The sequence below is a fragment of the Heliangelus exortis genome, chromosome 11 (assembly GCF_036169615.1).
Source record: "Heliangelus exortis chromosome 11, bHelExo1.hap1, whole genome shotgun sequence".
NCBI classification, from domain to species: domain Eukaryota; kingdom Metazoa; phylum Chordata; class Aves; order Apodiformes; family Trochilidae; genus Heliangelus; species Heliangelus exortis.
Window position 1 is genome coordinate 12,308,926 of NC_092432.1, and position 18,655 is coordinate 12,327,580.

The following is an 18,655-nucleotide window of genomic DNA, read 5'->3' on the forward strand; positions in this document are numbered from 1 at the left end:
GCATGCTGGTGAGTGAATCCCCCTGTTACCCATCTGCCCATCAGTACTTTGTTGCTCTGCTGTAGCTGGAGGATTGGGCAGGGAGCACCCAAGACAATCCCTGTGAAACCTGTGTTTAGGATTCAAGTGCTTTTGACTGCACCACAGGTCCTTAAACAACCATTGATCCCTCTCTATTTGTCTTCTCTCACATAACTTTAATATCTTTAGTTTTGGTTGATTGCACAGGATTTTGTAGTTTCCATCCAGCTGCAGTCAGTGCTGCTTTCTAGTGACTGAGAGCTTTCAGCAGTGAAATGTCAGCCATAGGGGGTTAAGGCTCAATGCTGCAAGAGATCTTTAACTTTCCTACTCACTGGACAATTTCTTGTCCAATAAACTGCTGAGAGACAACAGGACAAGATCATGTAGTTGTGCTTTCTGTATGCTTGTTTGGGAATTTATATTTATGAAATATTTCAGAAAAAGTTGAATTGGCCTTAGCTAATTGAGTCATCTGCAGAGAACTAGGAGCAGTTCATGGTATTAGAGATTTAAACCATCATCCTTGCTTTTCTCCTTTAACTGGTGTCCCTTCTGTATGCCCTGTCATTTATAAATGGAGTAAACATTTATTTTTAATATGCACAAGTGCTGCAGTGCTCTGTGCTGTCTTTTACAGTATCTGTAAGCACAGTTGTTAGTTTTCCAAGCAATATTGGTTGTTTCTAATTATGCTGCTTAGCTTGACTGAAAGCATCTAAGCAGATATCATGGAGTTCACTAGTTTACCTTTCTTCCTTTTATGGCTTTCACTGACTCTTGAAACTTCTCAAACAGGCTTGTCCTTGTTAACAGAAATTTTGATAGGGTGCCTCTCTGTGATTTTACTGTTGAACTGAAAAGATGCTGGAGAATTGGGAAGGAGATTGTGTAAATAAGATTTATCTTATTAAGTGAGATAATACAGTAATTCAGTAAGGAGCTCTGTCCACTATGGTTTACCTTACAATATGGACAGGAGTTTGGCAGCAGAAGACTGAATGTGTATAGACAGATGTTAAATTTATGAGCATGTGACATTTAGTGTTTGCAGGACAGGCCTAACAATCAATTTCTTAGAAGTGGTATTGTCCCTTGGCCTGGGCCAGTTTTAACTCACTTTTCAATAATGAACTTCCAGAGTGTATAGTAGTAAATATCTCTTTTTAAAATTATTTTTCATTTAATTAAAAAATAAAGTAAACCTCATTTTTATTGTGGAATTTGGGTGGTGTATTAACTGCTTTCTCTTTCACCCTTTCTTAAACGCTTCTCTTCCTTTATACTAAATGTAAGTATACTAACTATATGTAATGTAACTAATGTAAGTATATGTAACTAATGTAACTAATGTAAGTATACCAACTAATGTAAGTATACTACCTTTATACTAAATGTAAGATATGTGCAGTTAGTAAACCTTACTTATTAAAGTGAAAAAAACCAAACCAAAACAGTATTATCCAAATGGCTGAGATGCTGAAGGCTGAGCTTTACGTGGGAGTGTGCAAGGACTTAACATGACTCAGGGACTGATACGCCTTCTGCAAGATGCAGCCCATCTGTCTCCCTGCCATCTAAGATGCTAGGTAACCATGTCCTCCCAGTGAAGCCACAGAGCTTAGTCTGGATGGAGTGTAAACACAGGAACCAGAGGAGATGCCTTATCTTGAAGGCTTCAGAGTGAGTTTTAAGGCTTCAGAATGTGCACTTTGCTTTGCAAAATAAGGTGCAAAGGAACATTTCTTAAGCTCTCTGTGGTCTGTGGCTTTGCATAGCATTACCTAAAGAGCTTGGGTGCTTTAACTTGTAAGAAATGCACAAGGGAGGAGTTGGTACACAAATAGGTGAATGAATGCCTCCCCCCAATGGTATGACACAACTACTGAGCCAATTCTGGCTCATGGTTTAGTCCTGAACTAGTTTCCTATTGATGTTCAGTGCTTGCAGTTCTATTGCAGGTGAAGTCACTCATATTTGAAAATCACTTTGGGATTCTCAGATAGAATGGGGTACTTTTATAATGCTGATTTCACTAGAGAGAAGTATTACAGGGAACAAAATTATCTATTTTAATAGAAAATACTATCTTTGGTATGTTCTACAGTGATCCTCACTTTGCGAAGTTTTATGTCTGGTGTGTGAATCGAAGACAACCTAAGAATTTTCTACAACCTTAGAAAATTACCTATATATGAACTTACCAATATTTCTTCTATGTGCATGTGTAGATAATTGTGTATTTATTTGAAGGGGGAGGTGAAAAAAAAAAAAAAGGAGCCTGCCTATGATTCAGTTTGCAAAATCACAGATTGTTAGGGGTTGGAAGGGACCTCAAAAGACCATTTGAGTCCAACCCCCCTGCCAGAGCAGTTGTCTGGTTTGTTTTTCCAAGGCAACTTTGAACTGCATTTCTTAGCCCCTGGCATTTTAGATAGAATCTTCAAATAGTAGATAAAAGGAAAGAGGAAAATTCTTAAGATGGATTTCAACTATATTTTACTAATTAGTTGCTTTTTCCTGCAGTGAACTGTTTAGAAAGTGTAGAATATAGTTGCACAAGTTCAGTTGTTCTTTCAGAAATAGAAGTCAGAATGTTTCAAAATACTTGGGTTTCACTCAGAACTATTTTGTTCTGTTAGTTCCTGAGGTCTGTTCAGACAGGCTTTCTAGATCAGCTTCTTACTTAGACATCATAGGCAGGAGTGGCAGAAAGCATTCTTTTGGCTGATGAAGTAAAAGACTCTTTTCAAAGTCTACATCAAAATCTTGGTTGTGGAGGTTTGTCTTAGAGGGAGAGTTTACACCAGAGGATTTGTTAGTTTAAAAAGATTTCAAAACAGCAAAATGTGAGGTTCTGGAGTTACTGAGAACAGAGATGGTAAAGCTGACATTAAATAATTTCAGGCATTATTTCTGATTCTGCTCTACTTATTAACTAAAAATAATACTTTAGCAGGAGAAATATGTGGAAGTTAGTACTTTGGTCCAGGACATTGGATTTCACCCAATAATTCCTGCACCAAATTAATAAATTATTATTTAAGTAGGATCATATTTTTCTAGGAGATAATCAGGTTTGATTTAAAAACTTCAAATGATTGAGAGTCGACTATATCCTAAATATATTATGCTTGTCATTAATTACTCTTGGCATTAAAAAAGCCCATTTTATTCTTACCTGAACTCACCCAGTTTCAGCTTCCAAATATTAGGTGTTACTGTGCATTATCAGAAATCTTCCCATTGAGGTAGTTCCACACTGTGATTTACTTTCCCCAGTATAAACTAAATTGCAGTTCTGCAGTGCCTTATGGTGAGACAGTTTTCTCTGACCTTTTATCTTCTGTTTTACAATTCTGCCAGTTTCCCAGATGTCCTGTGTGGAGGGGAGTGGTGGTGTAGGGCGGTGGTTTTGGTCTCCTTATGTCCTGGAATGTTGTACACAGTAACCACAAGCTGTTACTAATTGATGTTCACTTTATCTCAGCCTGTGTTACTTTGTATCACCCACTGGCTTGTATAGATAAATCAGAGATTTTTCCCCTGATTTGGTTTTATTTCAGAAGCATACAGTTTACATTATAAGGCTGCTTTAATGAGTCAAACAAAAGCCACCGAAGTAATAGCACAGGTCAGTTGGCCATTTTGTTTACTTCTTTGTTGCCCATGCTAGGTATGATGAGGCATGTGTGCAAATGACTGGTTTTTAGTTGTGTGGATTTTTCTGTACCAAATGTCAGATAATGAGATGAAAACATTATTTTGAACTTTCTATTTAGTCTGCTCATTTTCGAATTTGCCAAACGTACTTGGATCATTGGGTAAGTGGTGCTTCTGAAGGTGCCACAGATGCCAAACCCTGATAAAATCCACCCTATATTGTTAATGAGCACACAAACAGTTGTTCCCCATCTGCTGCCTCTGTCTGAAAGGTTAGGAAGCCCCTTCCTTCTTGATCACAAAGGACATAATTATTGTCTGTAGAGGAGTCAAGTACAAAGACAGTTCATCCAGTCTGACCGCTGCTACACTGCAGGCCACCAAAGATTAACAGCTGCTTCTCCTTTGATTAGGTTAGGTAATAACAGTTACTTTAGTTAATAATTGGATGGATTCCCAGCCCGTGTAATTCAGGTTTAGGCTGTCATTTTTTGCTGCATGTAGTTGAGCTGTATTATTGGAACAGAGCCTGTAATCCTATTAGTCAGTTGTCACTCAAGCCATAGGAGAGGAGAGGAGAGAAGGGGAATTCAGATCCATTAAGGTGTTTTAACAGGTAGGTAAATAAGTCAGCCACTTCTGCCCAGTGTGCAGGGAGCTTTATTGATTGTCATAATGTTTTTTCAATAATAATTAGCTTTGAGTTTCTTAAAATGTTTTGTTCATAATTAAGCCATTAAATGATTACATGGTTCGTTTCTGTACATGCACACTCTCTACTGTAGTTACTTGATTCATGCACTGTTCTGCTGAAATTAGTGCTGGGTGTTCTAAATGACAAGTTTATAATGGTCCAAAGATTAAGAATGTATACATCAGCTGCCTTGGCTTTTCTCCTGTACAAACCAGACAACTATTTCACAATGATACAGACTTGAGAGGAATCAAGAAAAGAGGGTTTTTTTCTTGTACTGGTTTTGAGTGCTACATCTGATGTTCTGGTTCTGAAGACTCTATAGTGTTTTTTGAAAACACTAGGTGTGAGAACACATCTAGGTGGCATCTGCAAGGTTGTTGTGCCACCTCTTCTTTCTGTTAAGAATCCCATAGACAGTAGTAGAAATTTTTGCCTCCGTGTTTATGTGTCCCTGCTCTCTTGCACAACCAGGTAACTTTTATATCCTTCTGTACTTAGAAATCAAACAGTTTAAAAATTTGATTTGAAGTAGTTGTGAATTTCCAAAACTATGTATAAGCAAGCCAGATTTTCACATGCTATTTGGAAACCAGATGTACATACATTTTCTTTTGTGCAACAAAGATGACTCCAGTTACATTGATCGCCTTTGCTAAATAACCTTCCTCATCTGAATCTGCAGCCACTCAACAAACAGTTTCCACAGTGATTTTATGAAATGGATTTCATAAACATCTAGCTAAGTGATTTGGGAGGCTAAGTTAGAAGTCTGGAGGATTATCTTGCAGCAAAAACATGCCATTCTGGTTTATTCTCCCTCCAGTTTATTCTCCTTCCAGAGTTTTAATACTTACTCCTTACAGGATTTGCCATTTTCCATACTTGAATGGTGCCTGATCTGCCTTGGGTGCTGCCAGCGTACAAGTTGTAGTTACCTGAATGGGTCTTTCAGTCTGACACAGTTTCAGATGGGAACCAATTTAATAAGAGTGGAAATAAGAACTTTGCATAACTTACATGCCTAGGTCTAGTTCCTTTGAATGTCTATTCTGTTTCAATATGTATCTGCTAATGTAAAGCTTTAGCACTAGAGAACGTTAGTTGAGCCTGGATAATTTTTTAAGTATAGGGGTTAATTTTGGAAAGAAAGACAAGTTGGATATGACAGCATGCTCCCTTACATGTATGTTTTAAGAAAAATTTCTTCATATAAATATTGAAATGCTTCAATATTTGAGAATCATATCAAGTAGGAACTGATTCAGACAGATTTTAAAATAATTTGGTATTATTTGGCTGCCATACTTGGGAGATAGAATGACAATATTTTTCAGCATTGGGGAGATTTAATACTGCTCTCAATACTCAGCTCATCTTCCTACCTGAGTTCTCATATTACAGGGAGCCAAGGGAGTTGCCTGTGCACAATTCCTTTTTTCACTGTTTCTTCTGGTACCACAGTCACACAGTATTCACTCTGAAAATATCAGTAATGCAATATTCACGTTACTCTTATGCCCTTCTTTGGATGGCCATGTTTTCCCTTCAGTTCCCATGACTCCCACTGACACAAGGCCAAGCTCAAGGAGCTGAACCTGGGATTCCTGACAGCAGGATGACCAAGGTCATTCACAGGCTCTGGGTACCAGCAGCTGATAATCAACATTGCCTTTCAAAAATGTGTTAGAAGCTCTTGAAGCTCTCTGTCTTAAGAGAATCCGTGGAGATAAATATATTAAATACCATGCCAGAAGCAGTGTATTCCTACTCCCTTACATTCGTAAGCACAGTGAACAAATATTGAGCTCATGTATCTGTCCCAGCTTGCTGTTGATTTGTTTCTGCATTTTATTTAAGGTTATTGTCTTCTCACTGCAAATAGTTAGGGATTTCTTTCCCTCACGGCTAAGCATCAAAATGCTGATGAATTTTATGAGTACTCTAGAGAGGAAAATAATAGGACATAAAGCTAAATTTCATAAAACTGAGGGAAAGTTGCTTCTGTTTGATAGAATACTGTTCTTCAACATGTAAATTTGTATTTTGCAAAGTATACTTGTATTTTACCAAAGTATTCAACAAAAAGGAAACAGGCACTCTGAAAAAAACAGTACCTATAAAAGAAGTGATGCTTCAGATTGAAGTGGAAGGAAGGCATGTAGGATATCAAATAGCTTCAAATAAGTAATTCTCTTTTTAAATATATACATGAGGTTCTCCTCTGAGAATAGGAAGGCATTGTAGCTTCTTACAGTGTGGCTCTGGAGACTGATTTGGGGGGGTGGGGTGGACAACAAAATGAAGTTCCTTTCTGGACACTTCATTATTAGTTATTTTTTGAGAAAAGAAGAGTTCTGGAAAAGGATCACAAATATGAAAAGCTTACATTAGAAAATAATAAAAAGGCTGGGTTTAGCATTGACAAATGTATGGAGTTGAGGGAAAAGCCAGATAGGAAAATATAAAAGTGTAGGATTTCAGGAACAGAGTTGTTACTAAGGGGAGAAACAAACTGAGTGCAGTAAAATGGGAAATAACTCAGAGTAATGGGGTGAAATAGAGAAAGGGCATATTTGGTCTAAATGACAAGAAAAACTTCTTCTCCACAAGAACTAATAGATTGTGGCATAATCTCCCATGAGAAAAAGGGAAAGTGAGAAGTGGGAAGTGCTTGGCACATTTAGAACTGGAGTAGCACTAGCAAATATCCTGTAGCAAATAAATCAGAACTGCCTCATAAATGTCTGTCCTATCTGTGTGCTGTGATGCCAGCACACCAGTCAGATGCAGAAATTCTCAGTTTCTCCCACTGGTTGTTGTTGATTACAAAGGAAAACGCATGCTTGAAATGACAAAATATCTCCTTTATGCTTGTGAAATTTTAAACTGAAGTGAAAATCAAGATGTCAATAAGGCCCCTGGCTGTGTGGAACAGGGGAAGGAAGAGGAGAAAGAAATCCCTGTAACACAAGTCATTACAGAAAATAGGGTATTCAACCATATTAGCTATGCAGTATTTGATACATATATATATATGATCTTTTAAAAAAGTAGCACCTGAGAATTTCAGTTCCTGCTCTAAAGAATACTGCCATGTGCACTGGCATTAAAATGCTCTTTTTCAAAGGTGTTCACTGTAGTACCTGTATTAAGGATTTTCTGTGTTGTCAAAACAGGACAATTGTCCATCAGGTGAATTTTTTATGTAGGAATTTATTTAATTCCTGTTGGTTCTCTTCTGTGTTTGTGTTTATCTAGAACACAGCAGATCAAATAGCATTTCGGGCTGCAGGAGGACTGACTGCCCTGGAAAATGTTCTTCAGGCTGTGACTTCTCCCTCCAATCTGAATGCAGTTTCACGAATTCCCTTTAAGTAAGTATGGCTGGTCCTTCACTTACCACTTAGAATCACTAGAATATTTATTTCAGATCTGCTGCTTCACTGCTTCTTCTTCTCATAATCCAGTGTTGAACAACAAAGAAAAACAGTTGTGCTGTGCTCAACACTGCCATGGAAGGCAAAAGACATTTCCACTCAGCGTCTGGTTTTCTAGCATGATGGTTTGATTCCTGGCTATGATATATATTTGGCATCCCTAGTGGCATCCCTAATTGTGCAGAATGAGAAAACTGTATTAAATACAAGAGGAGGTACATATCTTTTGAAGTTAGTCTGCAAAGATCTCTAGTGTTAAGCAGGGAAATATTTTAAAGGGTTGTCATTCACCAGAGCCTGACTGATTTCAAAATGAAACATGCATAAAATACTGCAAGCTGAAAGGGCTTCTGCAAACAGGTAAATCAAAATTCTTGGGGATTAAAGGAATTTTGCTTTATAGCAGGTAAGAATAGAAGGGCTTAAATGTCTAAGCCCCCCAACAAAGGTGATGACTAAACAGAATGCCTGCAAAAACTGGTGACTCAAAAGCATGCTTTTTTCCCTAATCTCTAACTGTAATTTTTACCCATTGAAAGGCACATGTGTACTTTCAGAGGAGAGATAGGTATGATTTTAGTACAAGAGGAACCAAGCCCAGGAATATACTGTTGTGTACCATTGTCATAATTTGTTTGTAGAGATACTTTAATGTTGTAATAGTTATATAAGCACTACATTGTGTGGGTTTGGATTTAAACTGTCCATTAAGATGTTATGGGATGAGTGTGAAGTGCTAGGAAAGTACAGCAAGAAAAAATAGGCTTTTAATATCTTAACTTTGTTCTTCAAAGAGAATAAAATTCCTACCCTCCTGCCAAGTCCTGCAGAAGGCACTTGCTGCAAGTCCATCCAGCACAGCTCCATTGATGAGCAATCATGAACTGGTCCTACAGTGAGCAGCTCAGCAGCAGCCTTTGGACGTGGTAATTTGTGGTAATTTTGAGCTGTCCTCTTTAATGTGAGGTAAACTTTGGAAGGGATAAGGCTGTAATGTGTGGCCATAGAAAGCTCAGCTTAAATTCAGCTTTAAATTCTTAGAGTGTACATCTTCTATACATCTTGTATTTTTGTTCTTTCACCTTTGGAATAGCCTTTGTTGAAAAGTTTTGAGAATATTATGTTTACATTACTTAAAACATTTTGTTTAAAGTTTGTTAGACAGTATGAGGATGTATCAGTTCTCAAAGGAAATTGTGTGCCTGCAAATAAAGCCCCGTATCAGCTACGTTGTGTAGGTCTGTTGTGTAACAGAAAAAATATCCAAGGAGATTTATTTATCAGTGGCTGTTGCTATGACAGTTACTGCCCATCTCATACCTACTCCAGACCAGTATAACTGGTTTCTCAGATTCCTTACCCTATTCATGACTAAATTATAAAAAGAATTTTTAAACCTTTCAAAAATTCCTTAAACATTGTTTCATTAACACAAGCTTACAGCTATCTTTATCATAGAATCATAGAATTAGCTGGGTTGGAAGGGACCTCAGAGATCATCAAGTCCAACCCTAATATATCCAAAAGAAATAATCAAGGCAGAAAAGTGATTAATATAAACTATTCTGACAGCCTAAGTACTGAAGAACTTAGCTCCACTATTGAAATACAGTGTTTCATTCAACTTCACAGCAAGTTGCAGTCTTCAGTTTAGGAATCCAAAAGTTTTCACATTTGGAAGCTATACATCAGGTTGAACATAACTTAGCACAGGATCTTGCTTTCTGAAGCTAACAGGTCTTGCAGGTTTTTTCTGCAAGAGTCTTAACTGCTTGAGTCTAACTTGCAGAGTCTAGAGTCTTCTTGAAGTGTCTCTTCAACACTCTAGCTGAGTGTTGAAACTCAAGTCTTAAAAGCAACCAACTGTTCCAAAACATGGGGCTTTCTGTGAGGAGTTTGAAACAGTCACAGATGTGACTGATTTAAAAAAACCCAGTACACTAAGAGGTATTATATAGTCTCATTGAAAGTATTTAAGAAATTCTTCAAATGTGTTGCTTTAATTACAGAATGTTTGAGAGTTTCAAAAACAAAGGATAATCATAGAATGTATTCAGTTCTTTAACTGAAGAAAATTTGTATAATATTTCTTCTCATTTAATTTCTGAAATGGGTTTGGAAGTATTTTCCTTTCTTTTGTGCAAATTTAATTTACATCCTGACTTCTCCAACTTTGAATCCAGTAGAGCAGCAATTTTCTATGTTTGAAGACAAAGCAAAACCCTGTGAAAAGAAGTTGAATTAGGACCTTTCGTTGATTGCCCTCCAGTCTTCCCCTAGCCAAATATGCTTTGCTAAAGGACACTTCTGTACTTCAGATTGTTTGTGTGCTCTTGAAATGTTTAACCATTTGTACTCATCTTAAATTGGGAATCTGTTTTTTGTGATGAGGATAAGCTATTTACAAGTAGGTGAGGAGATTACATGGGCTATTATCTACATCTCTCTTTCTCCAAAATCCTGGCAGTATGGTGCAGCTCAGAACTTTAATCCCATGTCTACAAGATAAAGCTTTATTATCTAAAAGATTTAACAATATGCCTGTTGTTTTGTACTACTGTCCAGATTGGTAGTTAGACCAGCAGGAGGGCAAATGCTGTGAAAAATATGTGACATTTATGAGACAGATGATACATTTGGTGTTAGGACAGTTTTTCTCCCCTTCAAATAAATCATTAAAAAAGGAAAAGAGAAAGGAATGGATTATAGTAGGTTTTATTGTTTTTGTTAACATACAAATTAGTGTCCAGTGGTGTTATTTCTTAAAGCAACATTTTGTAATTTTCCTGAATTCATTTAAGTTTCCCACAAAATAAGACATACTCAACACAGTTTCAACGAGTTTCAATTTGATATTTTTCTTCTGCTTTTACTGAAAAACAAATGGGAGCTGCACAGCAACAGAATGTAATGTCTTGAGCTCGAAACCAGAAGATGATTCACATCCCCTGTGTTGGTTTGCATATTTCCTATGGGCAACTCATTTAGCCCCTTTATACCATGACATGTTACTGGCCTTGAAAACTGTAACAAATCTGCCAACAAATTTGGTTTGTAGGATTTGTTTAATTAGCATTTGTGACTTTGCATTCCTTGGCTAGGCAGCATTTTTAAATAGAAGTTAGGAGTAGTTGTGTAAGGAACAGAGGAGGACATTTGTTACAAGTTAATCAGTTTTATTATAATGTATCCTCTTTATTCATACAATTTTTTTCATTTATTTAATGCAAATGTTACCAAGTTAAAAAAAGCTCAAACTATAATAAGACATGTATAAAAAGCAGAAAAGAGTGCCCACACAGTATTATGGATGACATTGATACCATTACTTTTTTCAGTAAGAATTACTTTGAGCTGAGAACTGGTTTTATATCTTTGTAATTCTTGGTTTTATGCACATACATTTCTTAAGCTGTGCTGTTACTGTTCATGCAGTTCTATAGGATTGTTCACAAGGCTTTTTTTACATAAAGTGCCAAACAAGCTTTCTTGTTTTCTTGTAAGGTTATACCCTCTAGAGAAACATTCATTGTGAGCTGGCAGTTGGTACCAGGACATAAAGATACTCTGTAGAGAATGACCTCTTTGGGAGTTCAACATCTGAAACCTGCAGCATCTGTCTCTTTCTCTGATGTATTCTTGCAGGCTGTCTCAGAGCTGGATTTCAAGGTCTCAGAGCTCAAGAATAAAGCAACATTGCCCTCCTGTGCAGTATAGGAACAAATTTTATTGTTGAAAGGAGCTCTGTCAACCATTAGGACACTTTTGCATTGAGAGCCACATGTTGCAATGAAAGCAGTGATAAGCCAGAGACAGGAGAATTTCTGCAGAACACTTCCTGATGCTGTCACATCTTTAAATACTGGGGTAAATTAATTGTTTGAGAGTCACTTGTCATGCAGTGGTTTATTCATGAGGACAGTAACATTTCAGAATCGAGCTCCAATCTATTTTGGAAGTGTCTTGAAGGAGAATTGGTGCTGAATTTTGTCTTCACTCTACTACTTGTGAATAGACGTCAGCTGTTTATTCCTTGAGAGTTAAAATTGGTATTTTTACCCCGAATTTTTGGTTCTTTGGTCACTTTCTTAAGCACCAGAGTGCTGTGTAATATTCAAACTGGTTAAAAATCAGCAGGTCAGTACTGAATTAAAACATCCTAAGTGTGATAATTTGTTTTGTATTATTTCACTGCCAAGTTGAGCTTTTTGGGTTATTTACTTCATTGATAATCAATGATTGATAATCAAACAATCTTTTATAATCTTCAGAAGTGGAAAGTATTGTGAACTAGCTTTACACTTGAAGCAAGCTGATTATTGTATGTTGATGATGCCCTGACTTTCAGAAAGCAAAAGTTGTGAGTTCTTGCCTGCATATCCTGGTGCACTATGGTGAGTTAGTTTTGTGTGGCTGGATACTGTTGCTGCCTCAGTATTTTGAATAAAAGTTTATGGTTTGTCAACTTGTTTATATCAAGTAAATAGAGGAAAGTGGAGACTTGCTAGCATAGAAGAGAATCACACACATATAAACTGTTGAGATCTAGCTTGAAAATGTTTATTAAAATGAATCTTCTTGGTTTTATGTACACACATAAAACAAATACAGCATACAGATGCATATTTTCGTCTCATTTAAAGACATTTCTTTTAGGATCAAAGTTTGTGTACCATAATGAGTGTTTCTATAATTGGATTTACTCTAGAGGAAAGCCTTACATCAGCAGGCAGACTTATTGTGTGGTTTGAGTATACATGCTGTCTAACACAGCTTTAAAGCTGATTTGCGGGTGTGATACAAAGTTTAGAGCAACATCAGTAATCAATAACCAGCTGCTTTATGGGAGGCTCATACTTTACTACTTCAGCTGCTTTTGATATCTCTTGAGATAAAAGTCTTGGAATTAAGAGCAGTTACAGCTTCCAACAGGGAAAAATCGGTAGGAAGTGGACTGAGTTTTTCATCCTGGAGAGTTTAACTGGTGGTTAAATAAAGTTGTGGCTTGCCATTCACAGCACTCTGCTTGTCTCTGAGGCCTTGTGCAGAAATGGTGACAGTTGACAGCTGTTGTTCCCTTAATAAGATTAAAGTAAAGAAATTAGTTGTGCTGTCTTTAATCTGCCATTTAACACAGCGAACCACCTGGGGACGGCTTCTGTGCTGACACTTCCAATTTTGAATTCAACAAAAACTGTGGAACTGAATGGTAGCTGAGAGTGTGCTGTGATTAGAATGAATTTAGACAAACCCTAGCTAGCAAGCTCATGTTATCAATTAAAAGAACCCTCTTTATTGTTGTGAAAAATTAATTTGACATCCATTTGCTTACACCACCTTCTCAAGTGTATTATTTGAGTCTCTGAAAATGCAAGTACTTCTTCTGACATGACATACATTCAGCTGGGAAATAAAAAGGTGTGGTGCATTATTACAGTGGAATTTGTTCTGTCTACAAAGTAGGAAGTTTTTGTGTTTTCAAATGTAAAATAAACAATCCTCTTAGGAATTAGGAATTGCAGATATCAAAAAGCATTATTGCAGAAACTCTGAAATGCTGTCAAAATTGTAAGTTAACTTACAAAGTTTGGATAAATTATTGTGTTCATATTTAAATAAAATTAATCTTTATTTTAAAATAGCCAATAAAATGACAGGTGCTGATTTAAAGCATCTTCTCAACTGAAAGCAGAAACTACCAGTATAGTTTAATATCTCTCAGTCCCTGTAAACACACCTACATGGGGAAATAATCTTCCGTGAAAAGTGAAAGTAATGAAGATTTTTTTCAGCATTAGCAAGGAAAGTGAAATAAATACCTTTATGTAGTCAGATTAGGAAAAGAATGCTGTTGAAAGGCAGGTTTTAAAAAAGGTGTGTGAAGCAGGTTACTCGGAAAACAAAGGAAAGATATAAATGCTCATTATGTTCTTACAGAACAAGCAAAGCAAGGTGACACTGCTTGGTTAAATTCAAAATAAGAAGAATCCAGAAATACAAATGAAAAAAATTGTACTCCATATTTTCTGGCCTTTTAGCACTTGCAGCTCTTCTTGGTTTGGGAAATACAATGTGTGTGCGTAAGGTGCTTCCATTTCAGCTCTGGGGAGCCACACTCAGTAGTCCGATGCCACAACAATGAACACAGCAATTGGTAAAGCAGCCCTCCTCATTGTGTAAATTACTTCGTTCATTAAAAAAAATATTTTAGGAGAAAAATAATGCATAAAACTTCACTCTTTAAGTATTTTGCATTAGTCTGCAGCTTGCTCAAATAGGAGCTTGGATGATTTCTGTTTAGCTTGTTTGTTGCAGTCCCACTTTCGTATGACCTTTTGACAGTGGTTCCAATTTATTTTCTTCTGTGGAGCTTATTTGAATTTAACCACATTTTTTCACATGTTAAAAAGCCCCAACATAGTAAAAGTTATTTTCCCTTCGGTTTACTTTAGACAAACAACTTGAAATTCTAGCCATCTGTATTTATTATTGTGTATATTCACAATGCATTTGTGCTGTGTGTTTGTGTACATATTTGTGTAGTTACAGTGAGAGCTTGTGTAGTAAGCAAAGTTGAAGAAATTAGTACAGTGTGTATTCTGAAATAATAATATCCATGGTCTGGTCTGTCCTCCCTCTGAGAATGTTCCATAGGGCTGGTCCCAGCTTCCCTGCAAATCTGGGTTTAAGAGAATACTTTAATTGGGGCAGATAGGAATTCCTGCACACGATGCACAGAATAATTAGGCATGTTTTGTACATCCGGAGGTTTCTGTGACTTGTGTTTGTGATTTTCTGTTCATACTGCTGCAAAGCTCTTACCTCTTCCTGCAGCCCTAGGTGTGGGTCAGTTGATACGGTAGCTGTGCAGTAACACTCCCAGGCTCTGTATGGTCATAGCTCAAAACACCTCAGTAGAAGTTTTTTGGAGAGGAATTTCAGCTGCTCAGGTTTGTCAGCTCAGTAGCAATGATCAGTCCTCTCTGTGTCTTGCACAGCAAACTCTGAAGAGCTGGTCCTGGTATGCTGTGGATTACTATGAATTAGCTTGTGCAGTGTTTTTTCTTAGAAGCTGTGTGAAGAAAGGAACCTTACCCCAAAATGACTTGTGTGATATAACTGTAAGCCACAAGGAAAGAATATTACATCCCCATATTATGAAATTAACTGATATCCTGTGTAAGTTTTGAGTATGGAAGAGTCGAGTAGCCATACAGGACATGACTTCTGTTAAGTATGGCTTTACTTTTTTTAAATTATAAATTACTTAATTGGTTTCGTGTAAATTTTTAGTTCTGTTTGGAATCCTATGTTTAAGAAAATGAATGTATAATTGCTATGAGGTTGCTTTGTGATGTGTTTGCATTTAATTGCTTTTAGTTTGCCAAAGGCAAAAGTAACATTCTTATTTTGTCTTTTTCTTCTCATTTTTTAGATCGCTCTGCAATACAGTAAATGTTTACAGCCTCACCTGCAATAACTGCATAGAAAACTGCACCTATATTCTTTTTAGTAATAAGATCACTTTCTTAATGGACCTGCTGATACACCAGTTTACGGTAGGTAAAACAGCTATTTTCATTTAGAAATTCTTGTATGCTGCACAATTACAGTAGTTAGACTGTAAGAAGACCAAGAGATATATGAGAATAAATGCTCAAAAGAATAAGATTCTCTTGTTGTATGTATTTGGTAACTGTATCTACTATCATTTTATACAAATGTATATACTTGCTTCTGCTAATAAATGCTGCAGAACTGTATGTACCAGGAACTCCAGTGAGTGGACCATGTTCTATCTTTAGCATTTTCTGAGGTTTTTGTCTTTAATTCACCCTATAAAAATATTTAAAGTATAGGAAATCATGAGTTATCTCTGTGTGTTTGATCTTACATGTTTCAGTATTGGGAATAAGTCAGGCCAGTATGTTGCTGTAGTTTGATTTGTTGAAGGCTTAAATAGCAGGACTGTTTGACTGCAAAAGTTTGAATTTTCCAAGGTTTCATTTAATTTGAAATGTCATTAAATATTTTATTTGAAAACTCATTTTTAATTCATAATGACCTGCTCATCATAAGATATTTAGTCTTGGTTTTCTACTTATAAATTGTGTCTATGTATTTTCATGAGCCAAGCAGTTTGTTAATTGAAAAGTTATGTACATACTTTAAATAATTTAACTGACGCTGTTAGAATCAACAAGCCATAGGACTGTTGATGAACACTTCAAAAAGATAGTCTGAAGGTCCTCCAGACAAAGAAAAAACCTAAATGCAACCTTTGTGTTCTCCTCTAAGTAGCTGCCAGCTCATTGTTCTTCACCAAATCTTTCCAAGAGGATTCCAGGTATTAGCTTTCAAATATACTTAGTGAAAGGTGGGTGTATTGTGCGGGGCTGGTCACAACCCTGCTGGTGCCCTGCAGAGAGCTGGAGCACAGGCTCTGGGGGTAATTACACAAGAGATGAAATCCTTCAGCACTTCACAAGTGACAAGATTCATTCTGATGCCAAACACCTTCCCTTTTCTCAGTGTAGCACTGTCAAAACAACCTGCACTTTCCCTGAAAAAATGCAGAGGGTATTTTTAGGAGCTGTTGCCCACCTGGAGATCAGAGATGCTACATAAATAAAACTGACTGTGCTTGGAGCTCTTTTCAGTCTATTGCCCAATACAACCCTTGAATTGGAGCAAAACTGTAATTAAAGCTTAATGATACCCATGATCCACAGTGGACTTTTCTTTGCTATGCATAAAGTCTCTTATGTTCTCTTCAGGCAAAATTGGCTCTTAATCTTTGTAGTTCCATGAAATACAAATTTAAATAAAAGAAAAAAAAATACAGTGCTGCTTTTGTAGCACTGAGTTTTCGCTCTTGAAAATACAATCAATCAGATCAAGTTTGATTTTTTTACTTTTGACAGAAAAGAAATGGATGCACGGAAAGCACTTTTTAAATTGGATCAAGCTCCAAAGACCAAAATATTAAAGCACACCCCTCTAAAGAATTTAACCGCCTGAAATATTCCTAATTTGGGGAGCTGTATGATGCTGCCTTTGCGTGTGTTGTATGTTGTTCCACTTACTGTTGGAAAGTAAACTCCAAGTAATACCAGAAGTAATACATAAGAACTTAAATTTGCAAGGTTTAACAAATTGTTAAACACATATCCCAATGTTTCCTGCATACAGAAACAAAAATAATCTGGTTCTCAGAAACCTGTAAATGTGTTCTTGAATATAGCAACTATGAGCTTTATTTCTGACCAATCTAATGTCATTTAAAAGTTTTTTTCTTCATCAAAATCAAATGCATTGTCAGCTTCACTTTTGCTAAAACTCAGAGCTATACATTTTAAAGACTAAACTTTGAAAGAGTCACTTCTCATAGGTGACAAAATTTCTTTACACAGGTGCAACATTTTTCTCCCAAAAATGTTACTTGAAGGTTTTTTCTCCAGTGAAAGCTGGGGTAGCAATAGGAAATGATAGAAAAACAAATGTAGTGTATTTATTTTTTATGACATCAAGCCTGCCAAAGTAACTATTAAAAGTGTCCTGTTTAGACCTTCTTTTATCTCCTATCTAAACAGACTGGTAGGAAACCTTCTCTAGACTTTACTTATCATTTTACCTTTCTTAGCCTCCTGAGCTCAGGTAATGCCTAAGCTGGTGTCTGTTGAGGTCAGTAGTAGCCTGGCTCCTTATTTTGGTGGTTAATGGATCAAACCTTCCCATATGCATTTGTAGACATTGTGTGCTGATTTTGTAACTTAATTTATGGACAGATGGATAGCTCTGCTTTTTATTGTCTCCTTGTACCTAGAAGATAATTGTGAAATAATGAAAACTTTTCTAATTGTGTATTTTAAAAGGGAGAGAAAGAAATAATTACATGGAGCTGCAAACTTATAAGGAGAGGTTTTTATTATTTTGTTTGTTTGTTTCCCACTCAAGTGACAACTGCCATGCCCTTTTCCATGAAGATACCTGAAAAAAGCCATATATATAAACCATACAAGTCTGTGCCTGCATTTGTAAATAATTGTATCTGTTTAGTAAACAGATTGGGGCTTGCATTTTTTAAAATATATCTTTTTGTGATCTTGCAATAAGTAAAGCATGACATTTTGTTTTCTAACTATATGTTCTCAGATAGATCAAAGGGAAATTTCAAAAAACTTTTGACATTAACAAGCTGGGCAAGACCACCTTGTCCAGTAAAAAGTCTTAGAAGATTTTGTCCATTCATTCAGATCTTTCCCATCACAGCATGTCTGCTGTTAGCAGTTAAAGTATGATGCAAAACAGTACTCATTAAGAATTCTAAACTGAGGCTTTTTTTTTTGTTATATTTCTTTGTTCACATAATATGCAGAATCTCCTGGATTCTCTCTTGCTTCATTTTTTAATTTCATACTACACAGAACTGCAAATGTCTAGCTTGAGATAGTCACTGCTATATGCTTCATTTATTCATGTGCATTGTTTCTAATAGCCTGAACATGCAATAAAATTTTTAGACTGTTTTTCTTTCTGTTTCAGATGAATTGCTAAAGGCTACAATCAGATTGGTTTTATTCTTTAAGTAGGTAATTTTATGTGAGGATGCAACATAGAGGCTTGATTTCAGAATCAAAAGGAAGAAAAAAAATTTAAAAACCACCAAACTCTTGCCGGTCTCCAGCAGTCAGATGTGCCAGAGTTTACAGGGTTGGTTCAGATTTTGAAAATCTCAGATTAGATCACTGATATTTTTAAGGCAATCTTTAAATGCATAATATCTGAAAATTCTGAATGAAACATCATTGGTGAACATAAAAACGTGTGAGATGAA

The 18,655-nt window shown here is 36.4% G+C and overlaps 1 protein-coding gene across 2 annotated transcripts in view; it reads left to right on the forward strand.

The window, feature by feature from the left end:
- The window catches only part of SCAPER (S-phase cyclin A associated protein in the ER), a 157,932-nt gene that overhangs the window by 97,506 nt on the left and 41,771 nt on the right, over positions 1-18,655 (forward strand). For both annotated transcript variants that reach the window (XM_071754631.1, XM_071754632.1), the window contains exons 24-25: positions 7,640-7,755; positions 15,254-15,377. In XM_071754631.1, the coding sequence (XP_071610732.1) occupies positions 7,640-7,755; positions 15,254-15,377 (240 nt within the window). The remainder of the gene's footprint in view (positions 1-7,639; positions 7,756-15,253; positions 15,378-18,655) is intronic.